General features: G+C 39.5%; 1 protein-coding gene across 4 annotated transcripts in view; it reads right to left on the reverse strand.

Annotated features, from left to right (window-relative positions):
- The window catches only part of UST (uronyl 2-sulfotransferase), a 180,124-nt gene that overhangs the window by 54,204 nt on the left and 101,032 nt on the right, over positions 1-24,888 (reverse strand). For all 4 annotated transcript variants that reach the window (XR_012659679.1, XM_075087975.1, XM_075087976.1 and 1 more), the window contains exon 5: positions 14,707-14,860. Coding sequence is in view for 3 of the 4 variants with exons in the window: in XM_075087975.1 (XP_074944076.1) it covers positions 14,707-14,860 (154 nt within the window). In the remaining variant the exon portion in view is untranslated. The remainder of the gene's footprint in view (positions 1-14,706; positions 14,861-24,888) is intronic.

The following is a 24,888-nucleotide window of genomic DNA, read 5'->3' on the forward strand; positions in this document are numbered from 1 at the left end:
CACAACCAGCAAGGGGAAGAATCAATGTCAGCAGAGAAAGCTGTGCCTCTCCAGCTTCCAATAGGTCTTTGATTCAGTCACTAAAGGTTTGATAAATGCAGACTTGCATTCCTAAATTCTCCGGGGTGGTGGGGGAGGGGGGAAGAGATAGATGAGAGGCTGACAAAGGACAGGAAGCTACGGACAGGAATAAAACGGCTAATTTTCTTACTGAAATGAGATACTGAGTAGAGTTGGACAGCGTCTGTGCTGAGACATCTCTTGTGAATACCAAGAAGGGTTAATAGTGAAGTAGCAGATTTTTCAGGGAATATTAATGAGAGCAGATAAGAGATCTGACCTCAAGGAGTTATAGAAGGACCCTAGAATGCTGATTAGGTAATAAAATGCTGGAAGAAATTCAGTGCTGGTAAATGCATAGGTCCTTGCAACAGGATACTCTGGATGACAAAGGTGTAACTGGGTTTAAAAAAAAAAAACACACCCAAAAGAAAAATAAGAAAAAGAAAATAAAAAAGATATGATCATAGAAGAAAGATCTATCAAGGGCTATTAAACACAGATATGGAAGCAATGTCTGGCTCAGGAAATTGGTAAGCTGAAGAATGCCAGAAGCTGGGAGGACACAGGAGGGGAAACAACCCTTTAGCCTCTGTACTGCCAGCTTGTACTGTCTTCCCCAGCTTGGCAGGATGGTGCTCATGTCTCAAGAGGGGCTTAATGCAGAAGTTCACACCTCTACATATGACACCATGTAATTTGCACAGATATCACGGGATTTAAATGTTTCAAAATATTGCTTTGTTGCTACAATACAGGAAAGCCTATTTTGATAACACAATATTTCTGTAGTTCACATTTTTCTCACGTCTTCTTTCCCAGGTCAAATGTTCTCATTCCTTTAAAGCTTGACTGCATACAAATAAATTATGCTCAGCAGATTTTAGCCCAAACCTCAAAAACGCATATAGTAACAGAAACACATTTAAGTTCTATGATTGCTACATCCTGAAGCTAGCATTACGCTGTTTTTAGTAGAGATCCACAAAAAATAGTTTTAACAATACAAAAGTGTAAAAGAGGCTTATTAAAACAAATATCAGAGTTCTGAATGTTAAAGATGTCATCAGAGCAAAGCAATCCATAAGCTAAAAGGAAATTAATTTCATTGGCAATAAGCATTAAATATTATTGCTCTCGTACATCCCATCAAGACGGAGGCAAAGCAAATGAGAGAGAACATTCCTTTTGCATGTATTTTTACAGAACTTAATGTGACAAGAGTTAGGGAGGAAAACACTTGATTTCTTCAACAACCACTTTCAAAATAAGAGAGTATTTGCATGGAGAAGGGAAGATACACCACACAAAAAAAAAAAAATTGCAGGCTTCAGTAAAGCAGTATTTCTTTTAATTAAGCTTCTCTCATCTGCATATGTAACAACATTTTCACTAAAGAAAATGAACACTGGCTGGCTGATGCATCTTAGAAGTTTTATTTCAACATACTGCTCAGTTATAGCTTCGACTATCTGCTGTTGTGAATTCCAGTGACACAATTCCTGTTCACTGATGCTAAAGGGAGAGAGACTGTATCCAACAGCTCATGACGTGCACCTGCAATAATCCAGTCACGTCAAGTACGCTGCCTAGCAAAAAAGAAAAAGCCTGCTGCTGACCTCTCCATTAAAAAAAAGAAAATATATGATGATCATCATACAGTGCAGATTATAAATTTGTTTGGTTTTGCCCATTTTCTTAAGGTAGATGATAAATCTTAGAAGCACAGTACTGACTTTTATGAAAAAATAACCAGCTTCCTCAGAGCAGCAAGGTCTAAACATTTTATGTCCCCTTGAGCTACCACGCTTGTGGTGGCACTTTATCACAAGCCTCTTGAATCATGAGAAAAGAGCTATAAGTGTGAATTGTGCATCAATTCTACTTTCTCACCAGCTTTCTGCCCAGCGTCAACTGACTTTGAATCTCTCCATCTCTCAGGGCTGAAACGCAAAAGGAGCTGCAGTGCAGAGAAGCAAACGACACTCCTCCTGCATGTGGCTTCCCTGCTGCTGCAACTGGGAATGGTTTCTGCTCTGCTGCCCCTATCTAATTTCCATAGTTATAATCTGCCCTCTGATGAACAGCTCTAATGCTTTTCTGGAAAATTACTAATACTTTGTATCATTTGTAACACTTGCCATTCTGAATAGCATGGAACAAACATTGATTTCTGTTCGACAAGACTATCACTGTAGCAACAACTCCAAGTATTTAAAACCTCCTAAAATTACAAGGTTCAGAGGGATAACTAATGTTCCTGTTTGCCTCTTTTTTAATTTTTTGAACCTTGAGTCATCTGCTGAAGTTCTTTGCTACAGCTATGAAAAACAAAACCATGACTACCTCCCCCCACGGAAACCCAGAACCTCTCAATCCCCTCATCTCAGGTGCTATGGCTTCAAAAAGCACAGCAAGTAACCAGATCAATTATAAAATCATGGAGGTTAATAACTCTACTAGAAGGAGGGGAAAAGTGTAAAATCTGCTTTTTTCCTTCCTGTTTATCAAAGACATCTCTTTGGACTATGTTCTGAAGAAGTTTTGTTTTATATTTTTCCTTTAACCATTGATGAGCATTTTACTTTGTTTTTTTTTCCTTTTAAAGAGAACAGAAAATTTATTTATAAAAAAGAAATCTCACTTAGCAATCCATATTCACCATGGAAAGTTCCCTATTTGCGACCAGTTAGTGAATTTTTCCCCAAGAAAAAGGAAATTACTCTTGACAAGCTCAGTTATGAATAATGGCTGGCTTTGCTTGGATTGGAGTTCATAGGGAAAAGTTGTGTTCAAGGTAACCTGACAGTCCTGTGTTTCAGTAATTCACTGAGCAGTAAGCAGCTTTAGTGAAACAACGGTAGTCCGTTCTCCAGAGTCTGTAACAACAACCAGCTGAACACCCTTTGTCGAGATTTTTGGTGTGTGGTTTTTTTTGTTTTTATATATGTATAGCAACTATAGATGTAGGAGCTTTGAAAATACTAGTGAACAACAACAACAAAGAATGGTTAGAATAAAAAAATCAGAAAAAGTGAACGCTGTTTCTACTTCAAAGGAAGATTTCCCTACCTTGTTAACAGCTCATGGACACCATATTTTCTCAACTGACATGGAGGATCTACTGCTTATTCTGAAAGATGGAATTACCTCTTCCTTCAAGGCAGGCCCCCTCTGCTCCTGTGATAGCTCACTGCCATGCAACATCATCAGCCAACTGGTGAGGGACGTGTGCATTTTTGAATAAGGTTATTTGACTTTAAATAGTCATCATAAGAAAAAAAGGTGTTTGAAACAGTTGACACTTGTCTCTTGTTTTCTCTCATTTCTTCATTTAAAAAAAGGTAGAATTATAAGACAGACCAAAAAATGAGTTCTTGGCAGCAATACCCTTCCTTACTTGACTGACTATAAGGAAAAATGGCCAAATGCCCCACACCCCACTTAATGTCAACAAACACAGGTTTGCAGCTTGTCACAGTCTGTTCTCTCAGGTTTTCTTCTGGCAACACCATCTCACCAAGTTATGAACAACTGCTTTTATTTTTTCTTTTCAATTCAGGTAAAATCCACCACAAAAAGGCTGAAGGAATCAGGGTGTGCACAGCTTTCTGAAGGACACCCAGTGACCATCAGTATCCTTAAAACACCTGGGTTTATTCTCATCAGGTTTCCATTTCATTAAGGTGCCAAGATGGCTTAGAGCATGTGATTTGAATCAGTTCTCACATCAGGGTACTGAAGCCATTAGTCTTCCCAAAGCTACTGCACTAAGCAACAACACTTGCCTACTGCTCTTCTGATTGCAGTTGCTTATCGGTCTCGCAAAGAAGCCTACCTGTGTTCTCGTTGTCTGAAGTCCCTGGTCCTTTCATATCCCTTTGGGAAAAAAATGAGAAGGGAGGATACCTAATATGAGTCTGGACCCTCCATACTAAGGAGTTCATTGAACTGAAGCTAATAATGTCCTGATAACTTCATAACACAACTTATACTCTTGCAAAAAAAAGAAAAAATCTCTAAGAAAAAAACAAAACCAAACCCATCTGCAGCAATATCCTTTATGCCAAGATGGAAAATCTGATTTCTGGAATATCTGGCACCTGAAGAGCACTCCTGTGGGAAAGCACACCAGCCATTTGCTGAGCAGGGCCAAGCAACCAGAGAGAACATCCCAGTCCAGCTGCCAACAAAAACCTATGGCTTTTGGTTGCTGTTTTGTAGAAACACAAATGCCTATTTCTATTTCACAGGAGCATACTGAAGCAAACAGAGCAAGACTAGACAGCCGACACCTGTTTTTTGGGAAAACTATTCCCCGGTTCAGATCTGTTCATTCTGTGATGAGACAGAAACAGAAACTAAATTTGCACCTCTATGCCTCATTTTCACTATTGTGAAGTAAAGGAAAGGTTCTTTCCTTTACTTGCTTCTGTTCAGTGGGTCAAAAGTTAGTCACTTTTATTTCTAAATGAAAAGAGGGGCACTACTCAGCATGCAATGCATTGCATCCACAATATTGTGAATGCAAGAGCCTTAAAATTTAAATGTCTTTCGTTAAATTTACTTACTATTAACACTACATAGTTTTCATTCTACAAAGGAGGATGCTGATACTTGACACTGCAGGGAAACTAATGCTTGTCCTCCACTCATGAGAGACAGAGAGGGCTGATCACAGCGGTGTACAGGGAGGTATGTCTTGCACAGAGAAGCCCTCCCTGTCCTGATGTCTTCCAGTGTGACACTCGGGGTAAGGCCTGTGTGCTCTAAAATAGGAAGTGTTGCTCTGAGAGGACAAGTGAGCCTGAACAGTGGCCACAGATGCCATCAACTCTTACATTATAAGACTTTTATTGTTAAATCAGACATTCTTGCTGTCGCTGTTGATGTTAGTCCTCCTAATTCAAGTAGCCTTTCTGGAGTATGTCTGGACACTGGACGTCCCTTTTTTCTGCAACATACCGCATCTTCACTTGCATGCGGCTTCAATATAAACTACTTCAGAGTCTTAAAAACACCAAATTCACAAGTGTGATCCAGTCATTCTGCAGTCAGCAGAAGAGTCCATGCCACCACCAAAAATCACACAATAGAATAGTATTTTGTTGACAACAAACACCTAAGGCCCAGGACACACTTAGATGTTTTTATGAAAACATGGCTATCCCTCACTGCATGAGCCAGGCACCATGGCCAGGCAGTTCTCTGAACCCCACCACCCTGAATTCTCTCTGCCATTCTCCGCTTGAGAACTTTAGCCTTACTTTAGCAAATAAGTTTTAGAGATCAGGATTTTAGTTTCTTTCACTTTGCTGGCAGTGCTGACAGCCAGAAAACTTATGTATAAACTGCAAAAAGGGAAGAGGAATGAGAGTGACAGACAAAAAGTAAAATGGGCTAATAAATTCAGTTTTATTCTCATGGGTTGTCAGTTCCTGCAGGTTTTGACACCTACAGAATGAAGTGAATATCTGACTGCTTGAAATTGCATTATCACAGCACAGCCTGAACACGCTCAATATACTGGCCGTAAGAGGAAGCCTGACTCTCTCTGTCCTTTCTCTATCAAGAGGACTAAAAGGTTCTGCAGTTTCCTTCCCCACCACACTGCCAATAAGACAGTTTCCATTTAAGGTGGTTAAAGCATAACACAACCAGGAAAAGGAAACAGGTCTACTCCTAGCAATGACTCTACTTCTGAGGGTATTTAGTAGGGTTTTCTAGGGAAGACTACCATGATTTCATTAGACAAAACTTCAAAACATTTTTAAATTAAACATGAATACAATACCAAACGTTTCAAAAAGTCAGACTTCTAAATACACACACACACATATATAAATGTGATTACATCGTATTTTTAAAACAGACTATTTGCTGGTCAATGCCCCATCTCTGTTATTTAGGCCATGTATAAAATATAACTTTAAAAGGATTCATTTTAAAATTTATACTAACAGAAATGGAAATTGGAGGCATTCTTTTCTTCTGGATGATAAAACACTGCAGTTCTAAAAATCATTCTATTCCAACTTTAGACAAACAAAGTATCAATCAATAATTAGTTTCACCTGATGACTACTAAAGACTACTCTCCAGCTTCACAACACACAAAATGTTGGACAATGCACTGAAGGTAACGTTTATATCAGACAGAGATTCTTTTTTTTCCATTCACCTGCAATGGTTACTTGCCAGTTAATTATCATTAAGTCATCACTTACTGGGAACCATTTAAGTGTTACCTCCTTAGATATGTCTTCCTGTTGCTTTCACATTAGCAAAATACATGAGAATTGAAAACACAAACACTCAAATTGAGTCAAAACACCTGAAACTCATCCATACTGAAACTATTGTACATCAAACCCAAGAGACTTCCACTTTCCGGAAAGCATGCACTCGAAAAAAACATTTAAAACCCGCTATCTTCTGTTTCGGATTCTCACATCTTCTCTTTTGGTACCTTTACTATTAGCAGTGCATAATGTAAAGTTGTGGTTGCATATCATACTTTAAATGTATTTGTACCTTAGCTTTTTATGATAAATTTGAGAATAGTCATGACAGTGTTAATAATTAAGCTTCAGTGTCAGACTCGAAATTACAAAAATTCATTTAATCAGCAGAGCTGTAAGACAACAAAACCTTAGCCGCTACAGCATAAACCCAAGAACGCTCAATTGCTTTCAGGTCAAGACACAATACATTCAGCTGGAGATGTCTATAATGGTAACTATCTTACATAAATCACCTAACAGTAGAATTCATTTGCAAGCATGTAATTACAAAGTTTGCTTTTGGATTACCCAGAGCAGTCACTAATTTAAGAAAATCAGTATGGGCTATGAGGAACATCTACCGTATGTTCAGGACCCTTTCCTGGGCACCCCCAAGGCTCCAGCTATGTACTTATCAGAGATTTTCTCATTAAGAGATCTTGCCTTGGTAATTAATAGTCCTCGAGGGCTACATATTTACTCTTTTTAAATCAAGTGGAGTGGAATAGAGTATTTCAGTTGGAAGGGACCTACAATGATCATCTAGTCCAACTGCCTGACCAATTCAGGGCTGACCAAAAGTTAAAGCGTGTTATAAAGGGCATTGTCCAAATGCCTCTTAAGCACTGACAGGCTTGGGGCACTGACCACCTCTCTAGGAAGGCTGTTCCAGTGTTTGACCACCCCCTATGTAAAGAATTGTTTCCTGAAATATTTCCTTTTTGAATACATATAAGCTTCTGTTTTCCACAACAATGTCCAGCAAGGACTTCCATGGCTTAATTACGTGTTGTCAGAACCATCACGTCTTTTTGCTTTTTCCTGGATCTGGCAACTGCCCATTCCAGTTGGGATCTTCTAGGTTTTGCACTGAAACAGCCCACAAGCAATTATCCTTGATGCAACTTTTCCACTCCTCCTGCAAATTTGTCTTCTCGTATCCTTTCTACTGTTTACTTCTTCCTCACCTGAAGAGTCATGATCTACTTAGTCATTCCTTGTATGGATATTATTCCATCCTTTCATCGTTGCTTATACCCATTTCTGAGTACTTTCCAGTTCTTCCAAATCCATTTTGGGAACAGGAGGTCACAAATGTCAAAGGAAAGAAGTCAAAGGCAGCCACGCAACAGATTTATACACAATGAGGCTCTCCGTTTTGTTCTCAATTTGCCTTTTTTTGACCGCTACTGAGAACCAAGCTGATGCTATGGTTGAACCATCCACCACACACCAGTCAGGAGTGAGATCTTGTGTAACAGTCTGCTGAGAACCCACTGTTTTCTATGAGAAATAAGGATTATCCTCCCTCAAACTGCTTTCCCACCTTCAATGAAGGGAAGGCTGGCTTTTATCCCTGGGCTACACAAGAATGCTCCTTTCTGTTCTTGTTTCAATCTCCAAAAATACAGCTCCTGAAAATATATCATGGAACATGCCCTCTTCTCTTACACAGTTGATATGGCCTTAACAGGCCAGCATCAATATGTTAGACTCTTTGTTCTGCATTTAAGATTTTTCCACTCTACAAACAATAGCTTCCTATAGAGAAGCTGGAGAAAACTGGGTCCCAAGGCTACCACAACCAGACCCTGTAATAATGTTAAGTTTAAATAAGATTGTGGGTACTTAGTACTTGGGACTCTTCTGCTGCTTCACTTCTGGTTTCTTGTGTAGTTTCTTAACATTTGCAACAGCCAGAAATTTTCAGACCAGTACAACATTGCATGAAAAAATACCTCACATTTTTACATCCTGATGCAAAATATTGTGGTTATCCTGCATGCTGCCTCCATGAAAAGGAATGCAGTACAGAATGGTATCATTAAAATAAAAGCATGGTATTAACAAAATCTAGATTTTTTTTTTATTAATTACGTATTATGAATTACATAATAGATTTTAGTGCTGCAATTTTAACCAGTGGTATACTGCTTATTTACTATGTACAATTGACTCAGACTAATAAATGAAAACAGTTTAGGAAGGCACATTTTCTTGCTCTCATATAATTGCATAACACTGCAATGTTTGGAATGCAAACTCCACAGGGGAACATTAAAAAAATATTGGTTTGTAAATTAAAGCCACTGAAAAGTAAGTATCAGCCGTGAAAACATTTCCTTTAATATTACATTTTATAATTCATTTAATCAGTCCCTCCTCCAACTGAGGTCTGAATTACCATTAACTTTGTGGTTCAATAAACTATTAATACAAAATGGGAGAATCTAAGGGAAAGATGGTGTTTTAGAGCATACACAGTAGATGAAGAGTTACAAAAACAGGCCAGAAATTTTGCTGTGGAGAGTTAATGCAGTAAAAGGGAACAGCTGGAGACTATTAAAAGCACTCATTAGAGGGAAGAAGCAGCAAACTGTTCTAATTGGGTCAGCCAACAGGTGGCTGTGCTTCAGCAGTGCCCTCCTGGCAGCCTGCTCCCAGCTGGAGAGAGACTGATGCTACTGTGATCCCCGAACCAGAGCTACAGCTGCAAAACTGCGCTGCAGCTCGGGATACACTGTGTTGTGGGACATCCGACAACCAGTGCAAACCATCTCAGCACCAATATGTAACACAGGGGGCAAAATGACTACTGTATGTACGGGGGCAAGTTAGGGAAAACACTGAGGGTGCATAAAATGTTTAGTCACTTAGCTACAGCTCAGAACCAAGTAATTTAAAAATGTGCTTTTTCATTTATATTCAACTCCCTAATATCTGCTATGCACTGCACAGGCATAGGTAAATCATTTTAACCTCTGCATGCCCTAGATTTCCAATCTAAACGATGCTAACCAAGTTCACCAGACCCTCACCAAAAGTTCCAAGGTTCGATCAACAGACATGCGTAGCCCCTTGTGAGGTCCTCAGCAGAAAAAAACCCATATAGAAACGAACCCTCTACTCCTCCCTCCACCAAACCTGCAGGCAGGCAACTGTCCTACCCACCCCCTCTTTTTTTTTTAATACAGAAGCACATGCATGAGAGTGACAGTCAGGAGGGGAGGCATGGACTCCATACCACAGTCTCTCTTTGGAAGCTACATCCCCAGCAGACTGAATAGCTTCAAGAAATGTAACCGAAGTCATGAAGGAGAAATTTTGATGTGTTACTATTGCTGAAAATTTACAGTACGTTTAGCCATGGTTAAATATTTTTATTACCCAGATAAAGGCAGGAATAAAGACAGCTGGCTGCCATCAGAAAACCAATATAATTGGTAAAAAAAGTACTTTTCACTGTAGATAGAAATTTGGGGATATAAGTAATAAAATTGGTTGTGTTTAGTGAAGATCCTTATGTTAACAAAAAACAATGTAGTCAGAAAAAGAAATTCTCAGAATCCAGGAATACAAAAAAATTGTTCTATGGAGTTTGACCATTCAGCTTTTTCTACAATTTTGTTTAAACTTTCTGAAATAATCTAAACAACATTGGTTTAAATATTTAGCAAGAAAAGCCAATCTTTGCCACAGGAGAGGTCCCTATTATTGTAAGAAACTTGACTTGAAAATTCCCTGATGTCCTTTGAATTTTACTTCCCTCCTTTGCAATAATCCTAACGTACTTTTTACAAGTATTTTAATATTAATTTAAAAGACAAAAAGACAGATGCTCCTTTATGGGATTACTTGCATGAATGATCTTTAGCATAGCTGAGGCTGAATATTGTTAGAATATTTTTATTTTTAGCTGAGAAAAGCACATTTATTTTCAGAGATGAAGTTGAAAAACTATGCTGAGCCTGACAGAGCTGCACTGCAAACTTAACCACTAATTATAATGAAAATCTGAAATGTCTTATAGGTAGGTGACAAGTTCTTAATTTACTAAATGATTTTTGTTACACAAAACCTCTCTCTTCTGGCAAATGAGCTCAAAGATGTTAAGATCTCGTACTTGAGTAAGTTAGGAGCCATGCTACTTGTGAGCTTAGAGATCAGAATCACATAGAACCAGATTTCCTGCAATTCAGCCAACAATACGCAGCCCGCACTGCTTCACACCCTCATTTCAGCCTTAGCGGTCTTAGATCAAAGTTTTAACAAGTATTAAGGAAAGATTAAAAACCCATACATACCTTCTGTGTCTCACTCTGGAGTTGTAATAAATACTGGGTAATTACTAACAAACCTTCTGGAAAGGACAATTTTTAATGTAAAGCTTCCAAATATTTATGGTAGTCCCGCTCTTTATCAGGAGTGCTTCCTACCTTCTGTATTTGCAGGCCTTAAACTAAATCATCTGGTGCATGTTTTTCTTTCGCTTGGTACCTGCAGCACTCTCAGTTGCACTGACAAGGGGTTACTTGCTTTACTGAAGCATATTTACTCTAAGAACGTGTTCAACCTGAAACACATTCACTACAATGGATTTAAATTAACCTTTGTGAATTTTATCTCATCTTACAGGGCCATAAGGTAGGGTGTGACTCTCATGTGAGTGTGCTTGAGACACGACTGTTTCAGACCATTACCTCTCTGCCATATTCCACGCTAACGTGTTGCCACTATTTATTTTGGGGAAGCTTGGCAGTGATCTCTGTAGGTCACTGACAGTAACTCACTCCAGCAGAGAAAGCACCAGGTCGGGGCAAAGAGCTGGCTGATCTGGGTGGAAAGTCTCACATTGCAGCAGCTGCCTCTGCCGTATCTGACTTGTGAATGAAGGGCTTCTTTTCTATCCTGGCTTTCAATTAAATTTCGGTAAACACAGATACTTGCTGAAACATTTAAAACAACTTATCTGACTCCTGAATGAATGGCTGTTTTCTCTGGAACACAGTGAAAGCCTGAAGCTCTATTCAGAGAAAATTTCAAACCATCAGCGAATGGTGGAAACTTCTGTCTCCATTTCTGAACTTTGCAATGTCAGCAGTTCAGATTTTCAAAGTTAAAAAAACAGCGCCCAAGGTATTACAGGACTTCAAGGGGGCTTTTTTCCCCTCCATTTTTTCCCTTAAGGATCTCAGCAGAGGGGAGGGAATGCCTCCATTAGGGAAATCACAACCTGATGGCCAAGAAGTAGTTCACTGGATATAAAACCTGATCTTAAAATGCTTTTCCTCCCTTCAGAGCCCTCTTTATAGAGATGCTGAGCTCCCACACTTTCATGCTGCAGTTTCTGACAGAAAATTCACACTGCCCTCAGCTTTTCAAGGAAGGAGGCCAGTATTGGCAGCTATTGACCAAGATGCCAAGATGGCCTGGAAAGGTTCCCAGTTGCCCACAACACGTTCCAAAAGATGGGAAGCCAGAAACATCATGGCAGGGAAAAGCACAATTAGCCCCTAATACCCCAGTTTCAAAAGATGTACACCTTTCCTCAGGCAAACCTGTCCTTCCTGGTAAAACAGAGGATTTATATTTACTGTTTTTCCATTCCATTTTATAAGTCTATAACTGCAGTCAACACAAGTGCTCTCAGGCTCTTCAGCAATGAGCTCAACGCTGTGGAGCAATCAGCAGTTTTGCATTTTCCCAGTTGTTGTTCTGAGGCACGATGGAAGAAGAAAAGTAAAAGCTTCTCATATCCTTCCCCCTGCTTTCACATGTCTGCTCAGTCAGGCACACCTCATCCCAAATGATTTGGGTTTATACTGTGATCAATATAGAAACTATTTAATATGCTAACTATAAGCTTATCCTTCAAATAGTCCCCTGTAAAAAACCAATGCTTTGTGGAGAGTTTTCAATAATAATAAAAAACATTAGGGAAGAATTGCAAAAGGTATGAGGCCAGCAATTGGGCCAGCCGTCAGTTGTGTGCTAAAGGGCTGCACACGCTTATGCTGAGAGGTAAAACCAACTGCTTGCTTTCTTCACAGCTATATCAGGCAATTGATTTAGCAGACTTCTGAAGCTACCATTCCACCAAATCTATTACATGCCTTTTAAAATATATGCCAGCAGATTTCCTTGCACCACTGAGGAAAAGATTAAAATGCAGTCATGCAATATATTACGTGGTTGAATAGCATAAGTCCTAAAAATGCTTAACATTCGGAATGAGTGACTTTTGCTAAAATGAACTTCACTGGCGGGTGGCCTATATGTTACTGTGACAGGAGCAACCGCCCTCTTTGAGCAGTGCAAGTGACAACAAAAGTCTCCCAAGGAGGGATGGAGGACAGATTCCAAAAAAGTTCCCAGGCTTCTAACACTGAATTACCAACAAAGAAGGCCAAAACAAAAAAGCAAAAATATTTTTTAAAAAGGATGCTGATGGTGCCTCAGACCAACAAACTGCCTCTTGAACAAAATGACTACTGACCTCAGATGGCCGCTTTTTATTTCATTTTCATTATTACTTCTGTACTGATCTGTGTATGTGTACATATGTCCATGTGCATATAAATAATTATTTTCTTACAGAACATCCAAATGCAAATGAAAATGCAAGATGATTTCTTTCTATTAGCTTTTAAACCAACACAAACAACAGGAATTAGATCTATTCATTTCAGTTCTGCTTGAAGTAAAATTTCACTGGCAGTACATATCACATCTTAAACTGCACAGGCTGTTCTGAATTAATACCAGCTTTTACAGAGTCAGTCAGTCATGAGAGCTGCCAATCACTGCACTTTCCACTTCAGACAAGAAATAGAGGCACTCAGAGTGAAGTACAGACTGTACTGCTCATTTTTAACACTTTCAAAAAAGAAACATGACAGCACTAACAAAATAATAATGTAGTAAAAAATCCACCCCACATTAATTTCTGCAACCCCCCATCCCATTCACAGATGAGGGGGAAAAAAGTCCATGCACACAGCACACTGCATGCAAAGCTGTTGGGACTGCCTTCCAACTCTGCACAGCAGGAGGTCAAACCTGGCTCAGCTGAACCAAGGGCCTCTTCAGTATCTCTAGACATATAGCAAAGAAGAAACGCTTTGCAGCATTATTGAAATGAGTTTCTATCTGTAGAGCAGATGTCATTAAAGTTTAAGGCTACACATAGTTACACTGATCCCCCCCCTTCAATTATTCATAATTTATAAGCTTATCTGTTCACAGGGCTTTGCATGACAAACAGTAGTAAAGTACAAAAAAAATCAACGCAGCCCTGTCCTACAGAAAAAACCCAGCCCTCCTTGGATCCATCTGACCTCAGCTAGGACTGAAACGTGTTGCATGGCAGTCATTCAGAGCCGTGTTCTCTACAGCTCATCCACACCCCATCTTGTACTCTACTGCCCCGCCAACACATCATCAAAACATCTTCTCTCTTTGATCTCCAGAAGCCACAGCCCTCTCTTCTTTTGACAGCATGTCTGGCCTGCAACATCTCATAGCAGACCATCAAGCTGCCCCATCACCGCTGTGTCACTGAAACCTCTGCAGATTCAAGAGTGGCAGAAGGCTGAGCCCAACCAAACTGGATCTCTGTTGTAAAGGGGGTAAGAATTAATTCCACCTTTTTGTCTTCTTAGGGAGGTGTCGGTGTGCACGCAAGGAGATCAGTATCAAAGCAACCACATCCCTAGCATCTGTGTTGCTCATTCAGCATTTGTAGAACACCTATTGCCATGGGACCTCGGTCTGTGACAAAGGTTGACAGGCATTATGACAGTTCAGCAGTTGTGCAAAATTAAAACTTATTGAACATCTTAGCCAGCATTACTGCCACCTTCTTAATCCAAAAAAGGCAACAAAACCAAACCAAGAACTGAGATCAGAGCCCTGGTATAAAGAACACTGTGCACAACTTACCAGCAAGAACATTAGAGGCTTGGGCACACTGACTTGCTCCATTTCCCAATTTTCTTCTGAGGCTGCACCATTACAGACATAATTTCAACCTAAAAATCTGCCTGACTATTCATAGTGATAAATATGGGCAGAATTATTATGCCTAACCACTACACAGTGCAAATCTAACTCAGTGAATTCAACAGTGGCAATCTGGGACTTGCTGTCAGCTTATACAAGAACAAACTGGATCATTAAATTCATCAGGAACACTTCACATACTAAAGGTGACCAAACTATGGTGCAGGCAAGGCAGAGACAAAAAAACGCAAGATGGAAGGAAGATGCCACAGTCTCCCACTTTTCAAACATCCAGTTTCAACATCAGCATTATGTAATGATGCTGAGAAATTGGTAACCAGAGCCTTTTATTAAAACATACCAGATATCTTTCCTCCTGTCTCATGCTGGGGGTACGGATCATGTGATTCTGTTCTCCTCTCCAGTCTCCGAACCGTCGAAAAAAATAATTGGATAAAAATCGATTGACCGGATCTCTAATAATATTGATGTACACTGGCTGGTCTCCTCCAAACCTGGTGGGAAGAAAAATGGGTGAATCTCATCAGAAGGTTTCACATAGGCACACATATCCATCTTTTACCCAAATTTTTTCAAATTACTCTCTACAGAAGTTCAGAGCTTTTACACGCCAGGAATGAAACTGAGAAGCTTACAAGTAGTTAGCAAAACTTTGAAAAAGCATGTAAGGTCTTTTTTTAGGATGAACAGTAAATATGATATCACTTTAAGCTACACGTGTACTACAAACATTTTAGTTTAAGACTGTTTCTTCCACTGTGTCAATATTTTTGCTTCTTGATTTTTCTCCATGCTCTTTTCGGATGAAGAACCTTATGCAGCTGAATCTGAGGATGAGCATTTCTTCTAAACACTCACTTCCCATCTGGGAAGTCATGTCAGAGCAGGCACCACCTAACGCTAACTGCCATAAGGCAAGCCTTGGATCACCTTCACCTGTACAGTTAGAGTAGTAATGTGCAAAGGATTTTGCAAGAATCAAGCTTATTTCAAAAGGCTTCTTTTGGATGAGCTGACAGATATGCATGGTATTTCCATCTTCGTATCTGCTGGAACTTGTGCAGATCTTCCTTCCCATAGCGCTAGCCTGCACCACCGGCTGGATTTGAGGTTATTGCGTGGTTATACAGTGCCTTATCCTTGTAGTGCACTTCACAAAGATTATTTTTTCAAAAAGCCAATATGAAAGGTCTGGCTTCAAAAAATAAATTATCCATTTCATGTACACACAAGTCCAAGGAAAAGGAAAGGGTAAAACCAGTTGTGACCACACACTCCACAAAAGCAAAACACAGCACAGGTACCAGCAATTTAGAGATGAGAAGATAAACCAGAGTAACCTCATCACCTCAACTTCACCCTCTTGTATGCCTGCTCCTGGTAGTTAACGACAAACATCTTCAGTTTAATAGGTGGGAGGAATACAAAAAGAGGAAAGGAGGAAAAGGAGCTTGAGAAGGTCTGTGCTCATACTGGATTTTTCACAGCATTAAAATATTGACTGCATATTTTACATCAATACACAGCATCAGGAGAATAGGCCTAAGTAGAAGGGAAAAAGGAAAGTTGCTTACACTCTTCTGCGGTCAAAACTGAAGAATGGACATTTATGCTATGGAACAGACTTATGGACTACAAACGCTGTGAGATAAAGAACAAAATAAAGCCTTTGGGATTGAGGAATTCATAGGATAAATTCAACTTGGAATTTGCCTGATCTAAGAACATGAATTATGTTTCTCCCTTCTGTTTCCCCAATTCAGGAGAACAATTCTTACTTAAGCGCTAGATTATGCTTTATTTTTGGGACCTTAAGGACATAGCCGTATTTCGGTATTTAAATGCTGTTCTGATGATTTGCTGAGCCAAAATTTATATATTTTATTTTAAAATGTAAAGTATTCAATTAGAAGAGAGAAAACGGAAGACAACTTTTAGATTAAAAAAATCTCTTGGCTTATCTTCATCTTTTGAGTCAGATGAATAATTGAATATGTATAATAAAAGATCAGGGCTCATAAATATTAAAGAGCCAGCAAAATTGTTTAAAAATATGAATTCTAGTGAAAGACGAGGAAAAGAAAATCCCATACAGTTTCAACTTGATTTTTATTCTGCATGATTCTCCAGACCACTAAATACAGTCTTATCTCATGAATAACTATGCATATCAGTAATCTCATTGACCTCAATGTTGCAGGATCACTGCTGTAATTTGAAATTGCAGATAGCATAAAACTTTAAAACAATCAAATTAAGAAGGCAGATGCTCCTTGCTTTTGATTACTGCATAGCACAGTTTGGATGTGGGTGTGCAAGGGAAGTATCCTGAATTCAGTACCGTGAATTCTTCTCTGAGCTTGTCTCTGTTGCATTTTGTCTTTATACAGAAATAAAACCTACATTAAAAAAGGCATTCCTGCAAATACCGTAGGACAATAAGGGCATTAAGCTTTGACAATATTTATTCAAACAGAAAGCTGTTGGTGTATGCCATGGCTGGCAGCCACAAAAACTATTTTTTCCAAGTGAAATTGCTGGCAAGAATAGGTTTCAACTAAATTACTGAACACATTATCTTCCTGCTGCTTGATGCAGATCAGCAATAATCAAAAGACAGAAGGGAACAGAGAAGAGCAAAGAAAAGGGGAAGCAATGAAGACAGCAAGAAACGATGATAGCAGCAGCAAATTGTCTCAAGATAGAGACAGAAAGATTACAAGATTCAGAGAAGCGGGAGAGCAGGGATATCCTGCCTGGGTTTTGTAAAGGACACTAAGCCTAAATGCTCCTCAGAAGAGGGAAAAATCAAAAGTAGACAGCTATTAGTTGTCTATGTGAAAATATTCAATACATATTGTCTTTTCTGAAGTAAAAGCAGGGGTTGGATTGCATAACCAACCCACCAAATCATCAGAGCCTGTCCTCTTCCTTGTAAGGTCATGTCCCTGAACATGTGAACTGTAAATTCAGTACCAACAGCTCTGAGAGAAGAGGCACATGCCAGTTCATCCATCCCAAGAGGACAGCTGAGATGGGAGGTCACTCTTTCACAAAGAGCTACAAAGGATCTTCTCATTTCTGAAATGGAGACTGTGCCACCCTCCCCCCCACCCCCAAACACAGGACAGCTTGAATTTCTGATTTCCTACACACTCTAAGCAGCCTGGTCTAAACCCAGCTGCAGTTGCTCCACTAAGCAACGAACGGGAATTTTTAGAAAAATTAAGTCTGTTCTGGCTCTTATTCAGATCCACATTTTTTTTAACATAGTTTAGAATACTGCAAATTCAAACCATTTGTTTCTATGGACTGTACTGAGACCCTTTTACAGAAGCTAAGCAGCACTCGCATGACATTAAAAATTCTACTGGTTAAAAAATAAATATCCTCAAACTATTTAGAGGAAAAAAAGGGAAAAAAATCAATGCTCCATTTGTTCAAGTATGTTCTGCATATTTTTAGGTACCTATCAATCACGTTAAATATTACTTTGCTCTCCAGAGTGAAACTTTCAAATTAACAACACCCACATGAAAATGCTCTTGCAAAGAATAACATATTGTGCTCTCATTATACATCCTGTCACCTTATTTATACTCAAATATCTATTGTTAAGGATTCAAAAAGGGACACAATCTTATTTTTCTAGGCCTGAGCAGAAGGCTTACCTTCTCTGAGTGCAATCAGGATTGGATCGTGCCTGATAAAGGGATGTTCCTTTACCTTCTCATGCCCAGCAGCACATTGATGCAACGGGGTAGAGTGGGGCACGACACCACCACTTGAGCAGAGCACTGGAAATGTATACACTGATCCTCTGCAGCACCCTTCCGATACTTAGCTTCTCCTGATTTATTTAGTATGTGTTACTATATCCCATTAATTTTACCTGCTCTGTTGTGACAGGTATATTTTTGGAACCCCCATCAAAATAACTAGCATATTTGCAAGCTTCAATTGATGACAGTTAGGTTCATTAATAATACATTCCTCCATCCCTTTTTTAATAAAAGGGAGAAAAAAGGCCTGAGAATTGTCAGATATTGCAAGTCTGCCCCTTAGAAGAATGTCTCTGATGAATTTCCATTTTATTATTTACATGAGCAAAACCTTTGTTCAAAACCATTTACAAATCCCTTATGAGTTTAAAAAAAAACCCCAAACAATCAACGAAAGAAATAGAATTCAACCACAGTTATTTGCTTGGCTGTAAAATGGAGGATCTCTCAGCTCCTATTATTTTTCATTTCAATTATTTTCAAGAAAGGTTAAATATAAAAGTAGTCCTGTCAAAGCACTTCAGGAGGCTGCTGCATTTCCATTCAGCACAAAACTCTTTGCACAAGCAGAAGCAGGCTTCTTCATCCCTGCAGGCAAACCACATTCCTTGAGGAAAAGATGACTCCCAACCTCTTCTCCATAGGAACTTTGGCTGCCTCTTACTCTTTTAATATAAAATGTCTCCCCTTAAACAGATGAGTAGGTTGCTAGAAGTTCAATATAACAGAAGCAAACAAGAACTGACAGTCACCTAATATTAATAGGGACAGGCATATCGTGTGCTTCTTTGAAAGGAGGTATGATTTCCTTCTACAACTTCATACAACTGAGAATCATGTGGTGAGAGCACAATTGCCCAGCGAACTTTACACATCAATTATGTTATGGCTCCACTACCTGCTCTGCAGTGCAGCTTCACAGAAGATCACGTAAAAGCACCAATGTACAACTTTACCTTTTTAGGACTTAAACAAGATGCAGTTACATCAAAATCTGTCTTCTGAAAAAGGTATCTTGAAATGAAAAGTTATTATAGCATCTTGTATTAGCATGTGTATGTGGCAAAACAACCCCATCCTGCGCACAAGGCAGCATGAACCTCTAGGATGCTCCAAGGACTATCCTGAAGGACGAGCTGGTATGTTTTCTGCAAAGATTCCCAGAGAAGTGGGTTGAGGTTCTATGTGGTTCCACATGAGCTTCTAGCCTGGGACTATGTGTATTCCGAGCCTATAAAATTAAGGAGTTTATCTTCTTGCTTTTGTCTGTAGCACCTTGCTTTCAGCTTTTGTGCCTCACCCTACACCGTAGACAAGTTTTCAAGCTTTTCTTTGGAATTGGGAAGGAAAACGGGAAAGCGAGTTAAGCAAATCTTTTCATTTCAAAACTGCGTCCTTGGCTGGACTGGCCTTGAACAGGAGGTGTCTCTGGGGATCCAAAATGCCCAGTGATTCAACGTTAACAGTAAAATAATGCAAATAGGCAGCACTCCCCTCATTAATTACCCTTTCCGGAGCTGTGGTTTCAAGAGTAGAAATTTCAGCTTCTTAATTGATGTGTCTGGGTAATATAATTGTAAAAATCACAACTGAGTCCCCTGGGAATTGCTTAGTAAACTGCCTCAGACCAGTGAATGGCTAAAAGATTACGCTATAAAGTCTTATATTTCTCTATTGCACAATCCTGTAATTCTCCCAGAATATTTTATGTTGTATTTCTGTCAGTCTTTTACATTCATGCATGCTAAACAATTAGGTTTTTTTCCTATGCCTTTCATTATGCTGAGGATATAATAGTAGTTTAATATATAAATTCATAATGAACAGCACCAACACTGATACAAATCCTGCCTGGGTCTGTATAGCATCCTCAACTCAGGTAAAAGAACACTTGAGAAGGAAACACTAATTGGGTTTTCATTTACGTAACGTAAAGTTACAGCTGGAAACAAATAAGAGAGAAAACAGTAATTCTCCACAAAACGCTAACAGCAGCTATAGTCAATCTCTGCATTATTTAAAATCACTTAATTCCAGATACTTTGTATTCAAGGCTTTCCAAAGGTCTGGCTCAGGATCTCTCTGGACCTCTGATTAACATTTCATTATAAATCAGAGATGCAAATGTTGCACGTTATATAGAGGAACAGAAAAACTAATTACAAATTATTGCAGTAAATTCCCAGCAAATAGTAGAACAGCTGATACAGCTCTTTGGAAAGTATTAAATCAACAAACATGATGTGTAGAAAAGATATATCTTCAGAATTTGATGAGAACACAGATTTGGCTGAGATAGCTATGCTCACATAAAATCTTGGGGCTCGGCACTGCATATTCAACTTCTCGTGTGAATACATTCATGAAGACTGTCACAGGTGCTTCCAGCTGTCCTATGGAAATGTCTGTCTCAGAGAGCTACTCAAGATAATGCTAGGAATGTCCATATGGAAACAGAAATACATTAAACTGGGAGTAATAAAAAAATCACAGTAACTTGGCGGTATATGTCATGTATACAATGTATAGAATATACAAATCAATGTAACTGAAATTGAAAATATGGTTGCCCTGTCCCAGATGTGAAATTCTATATAATCACTATCAAACAGAAAGCTATGGATATCACCATGCTTGAGGCTTTGAATCTACACAGTTTATCATGTGATTCAGAAAATAAGTGCAAAGCTACTGATAATGTTTTCAGATAAGAAAGCTAGAAAAGGAGAGAATAATGAAGGGAGTGGCTGCTGATAGAGAGCCACTTGAGCCACAGGGCAAGGAAGACATAAGCAAACATCATGCATTGTAGTAAAGCAAATATAACCCAAAGCATCTAGAACCAGAAGCAGAGGAAACTCATAGAGTCATAGAATGGTTTGGGTTGGAAAAGACCTTTAGAGGCCATCTAGTCCAACATCCCTGCAGTGGCAGGGACATCTTCAACTAGATCAGGTTGCTCAGAGCCCCGTCCAAACTGACCTTGAATGTTTCCAGGAATGGGGCATCTACCACCTCTCTGGGCAACCTGTGCCAGCACTTCACCACCCTCATTGTAAAAATTTTTTACTTATATCTGGTCTAAATCTACCCTCCTTTAGTTTAAAGCCATCACACCTTGTCCTGTCACAATAGGCCTCGCTGAAGAGATTGCCCCCATCTTTCCTATAGTCCCCCTTTAAGTACTGAAAGGCCACAATAAGGTCTCCCCACAGCCTTCTCTTCTCCAGGCTGAACAACCCCAACTCTCTCAGCCTGTCGTTGTAGGAGAGTTGCTCCAGCCCTCAGATGATTTTTGTGGCCCTCCTCTGGACCCGCTCCAACAGGTCCATGTCCTTCTTGTGCTGAGGGCTGCAGAGCAGGATGCAACACTCCAGGTGGGGTCTCACCAGAGCAGAGTAGAGGGGCAGAATCACCTCCCTTGACCTGCTGGCCACGCTGCTTTTGATGCAGCCCAGGATACAGTTGGCCTTCTGGGCTGCAAGCACACATTTTTGGCTCATGTCCAGCTTTTCGTCCACCAGTACCCCAAGTCCTTCTCTGCAGGGCTGCTCTCAATCCCTTCACCCCCCAGCCTGAGTTGATACTGGGGGTTGGCCTGACCCAGGTGCAGGACCTTGCACTTGGCCTTGTTGAATCTCATGTTGTTCTTACAGGCTCACCTCTCCAGCCTGTCCAGGTCTTTTTGGATGACCTCTCAGGGGAGAAGCAGTTCTGGCAAGGACTTGCACGCCTCCACAGATTATCAGTAGTGTGTGAGACCCTACAGGCAAGAATAATACTTGTTTCCCTTTTTCTGAGAAGAGGAGCAAAGACCTGGCACACCACTGACATCACCAATAACAGAGCCAATTTTAAGCAAAGCATGCACAAAGTTCAATATGCAGAGTCACAGGAATTAAAAAAAAAGTGTTGTAATGGCAAAATATCAAGAAACTGAAAGCCTTCAGCTTGAAAAAAAATGAGAAAAAAACCACAAAAGGCTGAGAGGTGACTGCACCATGGCACGTAAGAAATTAGACATGAAAGCTTACATAGGGGAAAAATACGATAAAAGGAGTCTTTACAAAATGGGAAAATGTACTCTGAGATCCAAAGAAAAGGAAGGAGTCAATTGGATTTCTCTGAAAAATTAGGATGAAAAATAACTCTCAATTTACAATCCGAGAGAACAATTCAGTATTGAAAGAATTTACCAATGGCAGCAGATTCTCCATTACTGGTGATTTTTGAATCAAGACTTAAATTTCCTTCCTGAAAGATGGACGTTTTAGGTTTAAATCTAAATAGTCTGTATTGTGCATTACACAAGCATGAGAAAGACCAGAAATGGTTTGAGGCTGCCAGAATCCATCTTTTTGCCTGAAGGCAGGATCAACTACGTGATTGCCACTACCAGCTACAAAATCCTCAAGTACAATCTATTCTGTTGCTTTGCCGTCCTTGTTGTTCAAGCCTTTTCCTAAATGTCTGATCTAGAAGTCTGTCAACACAATTTAAGACCATCACTTCTGCTATCATTACTCTTAAAGAACCATATAGCCCCTTTATCTCTGCAGAACCTTTTTAATATAAAATTCAAGTGTTATCACAGTCCCCTCTATCCCAGTGTTCTCTAGTTTGTTTGGTTTTTTTTTATTATTATTTTCCTTTTCTGCCCTTTCGATCTTTCCTCACAGGTCAATTTTTCATCCCTCTCTATTTGGAGTCTTTTGGACAAACAAAAAAAACCCAGAAAAGCCCCTTAAGACCATACAAAGATCAAACCACATGTTAGATTTGTGCTTAGCCTTCCACCAAGTCACAGTTAAAAAACATCATTACACACTCACATCATTAAAAAAATGTAGTATAAAAAAGAAAAAAAAGATGTAGGAGGGATTACAGCACCATGTGGCCATTCATGAAATGTGTACTTTACAAGGCAGACCTCACATGATGGTAGAAAGTGTTTCATGATGTGTTAGCAGAAAGTATAGATTATAACGAACACACATAAAGACACAGTGTTAAGGCTGTGCACCTAAGTTTAGCTGACACTTCCCTACTTTTAAGAGCTTACCCAGAGGGTAATAACTTTTTGTTACCATATTTTTAATGACATTTCCTAGGTGTGTATGGGTTTTTTTTAAAGGAGAAAAAAAATCCACAATATGAAACTACTTTAGTAGATAATCTTAGGCTGCAATCATTGTTTCAAGATGTTGATTCAAGGAGGTATTCAGAGAGCCCACACCCTCCCGCAGCTGAGCTGTACAGAATCAGCGTGAGCTGACTGAACTACTGCCATTCGCACAAAGTATACCTGAGTTTCCATTCAAATTGTCAGGGACATTCAGCATATTGTTATGCCTGCTCCGTGTGTTTGCCCAGCATCCCATTTTCAAAAGCTAGTGGAGCACGGTTGAAACACATAATAGGCATGTTCTGCAAAACATCTACACTCTGTTTGGTATTACTTGTTCCAGAGAAAGGGAGAAATAAGAATCCTCAAGTTATTAATAAATCTGAGTGTTGTGACAAATAATTGCATGACTGCTTTAAGTCATTGAAAACAGCATCACAGAATCACCCTGGTTTTACCAACCTCTTACTAGTCCATAAAAAAAAAAAAAGACTGGTAAAAGTGAAATTTTTCAGTTTCACTGGAAAAGTGAAATTCTATTTCCAAATCAATGAACCAAAGACACATATATAGGTTAAGTCATGGCAAAGCAAGATATTTATTTGCCATGAAAAACTGTAAATGTATCATCCAACCCCTACAAATGATCAACAAGCTAACATGCAAGGCTTTCAAACACCGTGCTGTCAGCACCGAGTGTGCTCCTTTCAAATACGCAGCTTATTCACATGAGATATAGTGAAGTTAATTCTTCAAGATTTACCTCCTTGTTGTTTGCTGGATACAGCCACGTTTTACAGAAACCAAGAAAAAGGAATGCTGTAATGTCAAAGTACTGTGTTAAACTGTAATTTTTAGAGCTGCTTCCACATGAGAAAAACCACAAACTGATGAGTAACGAAAAAACCTGAACAATATTCAGAAACTAAGTTTAGTTTTGGGCTTATCCAGACTGAATCTCTGTCTATCTCTGACTTCATACAGCATGTGATTTACTGCTACCCATAATTCAGGATTCAGGTCAAAGTTGAAGGGAAGTGTCCAAACTGATCAGCACTGCTGCATGTGACACTGACTGCGCTACAGCAGCCTGATTTGCTCACTTTTATTGGTTAGTGTTGGCCATTGTGTCCATTTAAAAAAGTAACATAAGGGAAAAAAAATCAGTAATGATGATACGGACTGTCTACCAAAAGCAACTTTTTCAATAAAAACAAGAACTTTACACATTAGCTCTGCTAATGAGTAACAGAAAACCAGAAATATTTCTTATGTCAATTCCAGGACTAAAGGCAAGTATTTTCCCAAGCAGAAGCCCCAACAGATCTTTCTGTCCTCCCCAAAACCTGTCCCCACCCCACCTGTCACGCACCAAGCAACAGGGACACGGCAGAGCTGGGGCTGGCATCCAAGCGGGGCACAGGGAGGTGGCTGCTGGCTGTGGCCCAGCAGAAGGTCCAGCAGCTCTGTTCTGCTTGGCTTTCCCTTCAGCAGATGTACCTGCAGCAGCTTGGTTGTTTCTGAGTCTTCTACTGGCCTTCTACATTTGGTTTGAAATGGGCCAACAGATTCAGAAATTGTTTAGGAATTGGGCATGGCGGGAAACTGGAAAGAC

The sequence above is a fragment of the Phalacrocorax aristotelis genome, chromosome 3 (genome assembly GCF_949628215.1).
Source record: "Phalacrocorax aristotelis chromosome 3, bGulAri2.1, whole genome shotgun sequence".
Lineage (NCBI taxonomy): Eukaryota > Metazoa > Chordata > Aves > Suliformes > Phalacrocoracidae > Phalacrocorax > Phalacrocorax aristotelis.